Source organism: Denticeps clupeoides, chromosome 10 (genome assembly GCF_900700375.1).
Source record: "Denticeps clupeoides chromosome 10, fDenClu1.1, whole genome shotgun sequence".
NCBI classification, from domain to species: domain Eukaryota; kingdom Metazoa; phylum Chordata; class Actinopteri; order Clupeiformes; family Denticipitidae; genus Denticeps; species Denticeps clupeoides.
The window spans coordinates 5,742,231-5,751,411 of NC_041716.1; the positions used below are offsets into that span (position 1 = coordinate 5,742,231).

Here is a 9,181-nt window from a genome sequence, read left to right on the forward strand (position 1 = left end):
TGAATGAGAATGAGGTTACTTACTCTTTGCATGAGTATCAATGAGAGTAAAGTACTGTACATAAGCATCTGGACAGAGGTTATGTTATATAATTTTGGGCTTCATTTGGACAGTGTAGAACTAGCATGGTTGGCTGTAATATGAACACAGAGTGTATTCAACGTTATAATATTATTTTATGCATTTTATTCACAAATGTTTTTTTTAATCACACTGATCACATAAACCCAATTCTACCACATTTTATCCAATTTGCAGACACCATTTTATCCAATTTGCAGGAACACCATTTCACATTTTTCTCCATGTAAATATAAAAGCCACTGTTGGAGTGACGGCTAATCTGTCATGGGCTCTGCTTCCTCTCCTAGTGCCCCCAGTGACCCCACTGTCCCATAAGTGGGAGTGCTGCCGTGTACCTTGGCACCGCCAGGGCTTGCGCGGTGTCATATGTTACACATGGCACGGGGCCGCAGAATCTGGGACTTCCTGGAATCCTGGACAGCTGGAAGGATCCGCTGACTCAGTGGTGGGTGACTTCAGAGTCTGGCTGCAGCTGAAGAGACGGCCCCCTGTCCTCTCCGCCGTCACTCATCCTGATCGTTGCTTACTCTGCCTTTTACAGTGTTTTACCCAGGAGCAAGCAAGCAAGGTGGTGCACGATAAACTGTGTCATTCCATTCCATTACAAACAAGCATTTTTAATGGAGAGATGAGCATCTGCCAAACCAAACACCTTAGCAGAAATATGCACTCTTTTTGTATTATACTTTATTTGTTTGAAAGATATTTGGAATCAATTTTCAGTTATGAAATACCCTTTGTGTCCTAGTATTAATTCATTTTCATGGCACAGCCATTCTCCACATACAATAGGCCCCATCGCAGAAAGTACAACTTTTTTTTTTTACAGTTTTTCACAGGAAAGGTGTGGGCCTGTAAGTGAAACGGCGTGTGTTTGCACTGTACGTGCATGTGTCAAGAGACAGAGAGAGAGATCTACAGTAAATCACGGCTCCAACGCAGGGCCATACCCTCAGCAGGAGGACGAAGCTGTGAAGAGGAGAAAAGAGGAGTGCCTGCACGTCAGACCGTGGGCCATGTTAAAGCTCTCTGCCCCGCATGTCGCTGCCGTTATTTGCATCAGTCGGTCTTTGGGGGAAGATCTGCTCAGTGCGCCTGGACTAAACCTTGAAAGGTGTGTATTCTTTTTCGTTTCTCTGTGTGATTCAGTACAGTCATAACTAAACACAAACTAATTAACTAATGGATTTATCTTGAATTACTACTTTAAAGGAAACTGTTATTTTTATTGTGACTACATTATGGTTATGAGCCTGAGATGAAGGTGATTTTTGTAAAGATATTAGATTATATACTTTTAAAAAATGTGCTTTTTAAAAAATTTTCATGTCAGCATCATTCACATATGTTCACTGATGCTCTTTTCGACAGTAATTTGCTTTCATTAAATACAGAACTTTACATGATCATTGTTGTTAGACATTTTTTAATTTGTTTTATTGTACTGTAACTGTATTTAGCAAAAAAAAAAAAGAGTAAAATGTATTAATTGTTTTATTGTGACTCCTACAGAGACACAGTCTGGAATGAAGACATGCATTACCACCCAGAAAGCCTCTTTTTTGCTGCCCTCTTGTGGGCAATGCCATGCATGAGGGCCGATGCCATGCCAGCAAACGCTTCTGAGGTCCTTCACGGCCTTGAGTGGACAGGCCTGGTGACCGGCAACTCCAGCGTGCCGCACAGCCGACGCAAGCGTTACATCTCCAGAAGTGACATGAATGCGCTGCTGGAGTACCACAACCGTGTGCGCTCCCAAGTCTTCCCTCCAGCGGCCAACATGGAGTACATGGTGAGAACTGACTCAGGAGAGACTTTTTTTTACTGCGGTGTGGGTGGAAATTATTTTAAGCATGGTAAATCATACAAAACTTTCTATTAAAAAAAGTACACTAAAGTAAAATAAATACTTAAAAAGTACATCCATTTGCTTACATTTCTTCTGTGTTTTTTTTAACATGTGTAGTTCCTAGTTATGTACCTGAATAATATGAAATGCATGTTGAATGTGGCATACATTAAGCTTTTATCTGCATGTGTTTGCGAGTATAGGTGTGGGATGAGAGGCTTGCTAAAACAGCGGACGCTTGGGCTGCTCGCTGCATATGGGACCACGGCCCACATCACATCATGAGGCACACGGGCCAGAACCTGTCCATCAACTCTGGGGGGTAAATCGTTTACATTTATAATACATGGAAATTGTGGAAATTCTGTTGCACGTGGTGAACAATAAAGGAAGTTGTTTGGAGGCTGTTTCTTAAAATATGCTTTGCACAAGCATCGCAGCAGCTCTACTGCAGCTCTACTGCATACAAACACATACACACACTAAAATACAACTAAACACCCACTGTCCTCAACTTAGCTTATACATGTTGGCAAGTTGGTACCTGTCAAATGATGAAGATACTGATAAAAGATACCAAAATATACACAAGAACATCTGGTCTTTAGTCTCTAAGTCCACACTTGCAATGCAAACCTTCAGGAATAAAGCCCTCAATTTACAACAGCTATTGTAATTATTATGACTGCACAGCTAGTTCCTTGTTGCAATTTTCTTGCAGGTATCGCTCCATCATTGAAATGGTACGGGCGTGGCATGACGAGAGGCAGTCATTCTCCTACCCAAACCGCTGCAATGGGGCCATCTGCTCCCACTACACACAGGTGAGGCCTGAGTGCCAAGGATGGAATCCGCTTAGTATTAATAAGGTGTTACCACATAAATATACAAATGCAAACACAATAAGCACGTTTTGTTGCAAAATTCAACAGCAGATTGTCTACATGCTCCTTTCCAGATGGTTTGGGCCAACACTAACAGGATTGGCTGTGCTGTCAACAGATGCTCCAACATGCATGTATTTGGTAGTATTTGGAAGCAGGCTGTCCTACTGGTGTGCAACTACTCTATAAAGTAAGTGCATTTCATAAAAGTGGTGTAATCTGTCTACACAGCATTGCGACTCTGTTCTAATGATAATAGCATAGTGACAACTTTAGAAATTATGTTTGTTAAAAACAATATGTTTGTTAAAAACTTGTAGATTTAAATGCATAGATAATGCATCACATATTACGGGTTGGAGCTCTGTGCACAGTCTGACATTTCACTATTCCTCCCTCAGAGGGAACTGGGTGGGCGAGCCACCATACAAAACAGGGAAGCCATGCTCCGCCTGTCCTTCCAGCTATGGCGGCGCCTGCACCAAAAACCAGTGCGCCAAAGGTCACTCGCGCAAGCACAACAGGTGGACTTAAAGATGTTACCGCAGCCCACACCCATTCAGTTATTATGAGCCGAGAACCCATGACGACAGAAATAAGACACATTTTGCAACACAGGTTTTAGTTTTTGCATGTGGCAGTGTCAAATTACCACTATTAATTAGATTCTTTCAGTAACCTGTCGTCATTGTGTTCTTTTTTTCAATTTGTTGCCATATTTCTGATGTGAATATTGTTTATCCAATTCATATGCCCCCTTTACATGGATAATGAAGAACAAAGGGCTATTTTACATTGTACATTCTAAAGAAATGATTGATCAGAATGTATTATTTGTCCTTTGTAACTGTGTCACCCAAAAAAATTTTGCACTGTATCTTTAAAAAAATTATTATTGTTCTTTTTTGTTGTTTCACATCCAAGCTAATTTTTAATATGGAGAACAAAGCACTTTCTTTGTGGTTTTTGATGTACAGGTAATAAAGTTTTTCTGTAGATTTTGCCATTTGCGTTTGTGTGCTGTGCAGTGCGTCGTGTTCGGTTGTTGCTTGGCTACTATCTTTTTAAAATGCGCGTTGTCTCCCAAAAAGTTGTGCCATGCAAGGTCCACAACATGACTCTGTCAACATGTCCTTCCTAATAAAAGATTCATTATATCCGATGGAGGACAGAGTATCCATCCACACCGAACAAGAGTGCAGAGCTTCACTTTGTGTGTGTGTTTTCAGTTCAGGTGTTTTTTCCCTTCTTTATCGCCTCATTAGAGCACAACAGTCTTCCTGAAAGACCATTCTGCTGTAAAAACAGACTCTAAAATGGCTTTTAAAGCCATAAAAACCGACACCATTGCTCAGCTGCTTGAAAATGGCGGGCAATTTGGCCTCAAAATCAACGGGAAGGTTCATTAATGAAACAAAAAAAAAAAAAACATGCCGATTTATTTATCTGCAACAAACAGTCGTGAAGCCACCAGCGACGGTCACTCCCACTTTTATGAATGCTAGTGTGACAGCTGTGGGAAGTGCTGCGCATTTCCGTTAGAAGCTGGATCTTTTCCCACACTATCAGTGCATGTCAGAGTTGGTCTGTGCAGCTTGTGTGTGGCTGAACGAGTGTGTGAAAACACAGCTGCGAAAGTGAAACTCTGTTTGGGGTGTTGGGTTATTTTTCAAGCTGTGACATTAGAATAATGTAATAATAAAATGCACCAATGAAAGGCCATTACGACATTTGTTACAAATACAAAAGACTCGATACGTAACACGTATATTTATATGTATATCTATTTATATGTTGTGCATTTATTATGTGCATTGATAAGCAATAAAGAAATGGAACAGACACATGTGCCCACTGTAACTATACAGCATCATACAGGAAAATATTAAAGATTACAATCAAATATGCAAAACTTGATAGCACTCCCTTCCACAAAATCTTCCACAAGAAACGCTGAGTGCGTGTGCATGTGTACATATTGGATATTGCTTCTCTGTCACCTATTCTTTCTCTTCTTCCTCCGACTCAGTCAGTCCTCCATTTTTCATGGCAGGAAAGGGGCGAATGAGAGAGAGAGGGACACACACATTCAGAAAAAAGAAAAAGAAAGAACAACGAGAACGAGGAAAAATTATGACAGGTAGTCTATTTGAGTTTCTCCTCATCTTGTTGCTATAGCTACAGCTGTGATATAGACCGGGCTCTATACGAGCTGGTTACTGTTTAACTTCCCCACCCACATTTGCCCAGATTAGGAAAATCAATAAGATAGCAAGAGTGCCGGCCTTACCTCGCGCCAACGACACCTTGCTCGGAATAAAGCCCGCTGGGAACAACTTCTCCAAAAACTCCTGAAGTTCACAAACAAGCCCGGAAGGTGGTGAAGGAAGGCAAGATGGTCAACGTGAACACTCAGGTCAGCACCAGCATGGACGAAACGGACGGTGAGTACACTTGGTGTGCTGAAGCAGTTTGTTAGCTCAAAGCTATAGAGGGTACCTTGGAGGATTAGGGGATCAAGAACGAACTGATCAAGGAGTCACAAGTTCACAGAGAGAAGAAGAAGATTTGTTTTTTTTGGTTTTGTTTATTCCCCCCGCCTCAGTTTCCAGAGATGCTAAGAGCATCATCGCCATTCCCGAGTGGGTTTTTAAACACGCCTGTAATCGGGAGGTGTGGCAAAGGTGCTAGATGTAGGAGGAATGGCAGCTCAGGAGCGTTGGACTTGATTTGTGAGATGTGGGAACAGTATGAGAGAACAGACCTGAATGTCTTTCAAATGACTATAATGTGTGTTTGTTTCTAAAGCAGCTTTATTGCATTATTAGAAGGAAAATGGGAAATAAAACTACCAAAAGAAGACAACATTACACAAAGCATTATTCATTTTAATGGTTCAAAATGATAACTTCATCCATGAGTAAATTTTCATCTTAAACAAAGTTCAGAACCATTAATCGTCATAAAGATAATGTAATTATTTTGTTGTAGTGTTTTAAGGGGCATTTTGAGGGGAAAAGGTGAACTGGAACCCATATAGCTTGTCATCTTTGCATGTTACTTCACAAAATAGAAAATCCTGCTTTCTTATTGGTTTCAATTCAAGGTCAATAAAAAAAATTTAAATAGTGAATTTAAAGTATTAGCTGTTGGCTAATTGTCCGGGTATTATGCAGCTGCAAACGCATAATTATTCTTTTTGGGCGGTTAAGCACATGTTTTGTTGGTGCCTTATATCAAACCCTGGTGAATTTTTCATTGAAAGTCCATGGGCTGGACTAATCCACTGGGCTGCTAATCACCCCTGATGCCCGATTAGCTTCAGCACCACACCACCACAGAGACCGCTCTGTTTTTACAGTTTACCCTATCACTTTTACTTCCTAAATCTTTCTTTAAACCTTTAATTCAATAAAAACTACATTTATTTCATTATAACATTTTAGCCGAAGGTATGCTACAATGATGATAATTATGATAGGTGGTAGTAGCCTAGTGGGTAACACACTCGCCTATGAACTGAACTGAACCCAGGTTCAAACCCCACTTACTACCATTGTGTCCCTGAGCAAGACACTTAACCCTAAATGGGGGGACTCCTGGGGGGGACTGTCCCTGTAACTACTGATTGTAAGTCGCTCTGGATAAGGATGTCTGATAAATGCTGTAAATGATGGCACTTTATAAGTCCCACAAGTGGGAAAGTCACATTGTCATAGGAGAGAACTGCCGTAACAGGCTGCCACCCACGGCGGTGCTGAAATCATCAGAAGCACCAAGGAAAAAGACAGGATAACATGAGGACAGAACAGGAGAAACGTTGGGAGTACGTTGTGGGAACCGAAAAAACAAACCTCAGCAATAAAAGCACGTCCTACACAAAATATAACCAAACAGACCGACAGCGAAGGCGTGGGATAGGGGAGGGTGCGGTTGGTGGGTCCATGTCTGTAGAGAGAGAGAGTCAAAATGCCACGCCTTCCAGGGGAGATGTTGGTTCAGAACGACCTTGGCCGAGGCCGGTGCTGATTAGCGGAGCCAAATGCAGAAAAGAAAGGATTAATAGCTGTCATTTCACAGCCCTCTTAAAGTCCCTGGTCTGCTCCATCAATTTCTACGCAAAGCCGCGAGCTTCTCCAAGACTTTATCCAGTGAATATAGTCACAGTGATGAAATCCAATTTGCGGTCAATTGTCACAGCTCTGAGTGCCCACAGCTCTGCCCAATCCTGGCAGCCCGGAGGGGTTTTGAGCGACTGTCACCGTTTCCTTCAACCTTCAATGGCTGTCATCATGGTTCTGAATACGTAGATGTCTCCACTGTCCTCCACGGAAAGAGCAGCCAGGCGCACGACCCTCTAGAGAGAGAAGAGGAGAATACCTCTCCTCTCCGCCCATCACGTAACCGGCCGCAAATGGCCCAGCAGGACGATCAGGTTCGAGAAGGTGTCAGTAGTGGTGAGAGAGCAGATGATCAGATCCATGCTTTCCTTGTTCTGAGAGCAGGGGTGAGAGAGTTTAATGTACTGTACAGGCCAAACGTTTGGACACACCAAGAGTGTGCAAAGCAGTAATCAGAGCAAAGGGCGGCTATTTTGAAGAAACTAGAATATAAAACACGTTTTCAGTTATTTCAACTTTTTTTGTTAAGTACAGAACTCCACACGTGTTCATTCATAGTTTTGATGCCTTCAGTGAGAATCTACCAACGTAAATGGTCATGAAAATAAAGAAAACACATTGAATGAGAAGGTGCGTCCAAACTTTGGTCCTGTACTGTAGATTTTAAAGTTTATAATGAATCTAATAATCCTTTATGCTTTGAGCTAGGACAGGACTTCAGTTAACGGCACCTAGATTTGGTTCAGATGTTTCCGCCTCATGTTACTGTCAGGAACTGTCAACTTACAAACAATTGGATTCTGATGGGCATTGATGCTCAGCTGAATAGTTGACAAAAAAATCCTTGTCTGGATTTGTACTTTCAAATCCAGTGACTACAAACCTAACCAGTCATAGTCATGTTATTTCTCCAAGAGAAAGATGCCCCCTTAGAGCTGAGATTTCTAGCATTAGAGCAACTGAAATTTAAACACTTGGTCAAGTGTTCATGTTGTTTTGTCCAATTTTCTAGGCTCTGGTTTTTGGCTTTGTGTACACACACACTAAATAGTTTGTTAATTTCATATTTTGGGCAATATGATTAAATTTTGGCCTGATAAAGCGACCCATTTTAGGTCACAATGAATGAAGAAGCAGATAAGTTAATTTTTAATGCATTTTGGTTGAAGTGATTGTTATAGAACAATAACAAATGTTCACCATTTATATTTATATCATGTAGCCATGCTGCTGAAGGGTAGCCCATGTGAAGGGCTAACACATGTTACAGGGAGAAGGAGACTTGATTGCTTGATGGTTGCAACCTGAACAAATAGCTGGCCTCCAGTGCTGGAAGGGTCGGTTGGCCAAACGCAAACAGCAGCCGAGTGCTGTGAGGATGTCTGTTTGTTGAGTGCGGAGGGAGAGGCCCTCGCACACTGCAGTCTCTGTTGGGTCGACCGGCGGGTCACTTCTTAAAAAGCACCAGCCGACTTATCTGAAAGAGGGCGGGTGGAATCTAACACTTACACACAAAACAGGACCCCAGAAACAACTTGCCGCCAAAATAGCTGGCCACTCCGCTCACCCCTCTCGGAGATATTTTTAGATGAACTTTTTCTTCCTTTTCCTGAAATAGTACTGCAGTCAGTTGAATGGGATTGGGGTCAATTGAGTGAGATTACATTTTAAAATCTTAGCAGAGTTTCATGCAAACAGGCAAAAGTGACAATAATAAATCACACTTGTTGGACAAGTGTGATTTAATTGGAACACCTACCCAGTACACTTGATAGAGACAAGGCTGTTTGTGGGACATTCCTTTGTAGACATCGTTATTGGATTTATTTTATGTTTTAGGCCGCAAACTTGTGTATGAATCAAACAAAATCTTAATATGGACACGTGAGACTAAATTGATTTCTTTGAATTATTTGGCAGCAGAGCTTTCGCAGCTCATCAGTAAGTGTTTTGGTTTTTTTTTTTGTAACGGTGTTCTGTAAATTGCAGCTTAAGTAGTTTGAAGAGGGTCCCTTACTCTAGTGGTGCTCACAAGGACAGCGATACTCCGATGGAGGCTGCCCTCCGCAGTCTTCTGTTGGAACATGTAACAATTGGTTTACTGCAGATTAATGGTTGCTGTACATAAAACATAGTCAGCCATTCTAAGGCACCATTTCCAGCTTGTGGCCATAGGGAATTGTCACAAAATTAGGTTACAGGACAGCTCCTCCGTATTTTCCCACACCCAGATCATATCAGAG

The 9,181-nt window shown here is 41.7% G+C and overlaps 2 protein-coding genes across 2 annotated transcripts in view; one reads left to right on the forward strand and one right to left on the reverse strand.

Annotated features, from left to right (window-relative positions):
• Positions 1–9,181, reverse strand: part of LOC114797825 (TBC1 domain family member 25-like) — a 31,831-nt gene that overhangs the window by 18,137 nt on the left and 4,513 nt on the right. The gene's annotated exons all lie outside the window — the stretch shown is intronic.
• Positions 1,152–3,669, forward strand: LOC114797827 (peptidase inhibitor 15-like). Its single transcript, XM_028993024.1, has 6 exons — positions 1,152–1,198; positions 1,597–1,876; positions 2,137–2,255; positions 2,655–2,757; positions 2,892–3,007; positions 3,219–3,669. The coding sequence occupies exons 2-6, from the start codon at positions 1,619–1,621 to the stop codon at positions 3,349–3,351; spliced, it is 729 nt and encodes a 242-aa protein (XP_028848857.1). The 5' UTR covers positions 1,152–1,198; positions 1,597–1,618; the 3' UTR covers positions 3,352–3,669.

Excerpts from the sequence above, each read along its gene's own strand:
- LOC114797827 (XM_028993024.1), top strand. The coding sequence starts at position 1,619 with ATGCATTACCACCCAGAAAGCCTCTTTTTTGCTGCCCTCTTGTGGGCA. Across the intron at positions 2,758-2,891 it reads TCTGCTCCCACTACACACAG|ATGGTTTGGGCCAACACTAA; the intron begins GTGAGGCCTGAG and ends GCTCCTTTCCAG. Across the intron at positions 3,008-3,218 it reads GTGTGCAACTACTCTATAAA|AGGGAACTGGGTGGGCGAGC; the intron begins GTAAGTGCATTT and ends TTCCTCCCTCAG.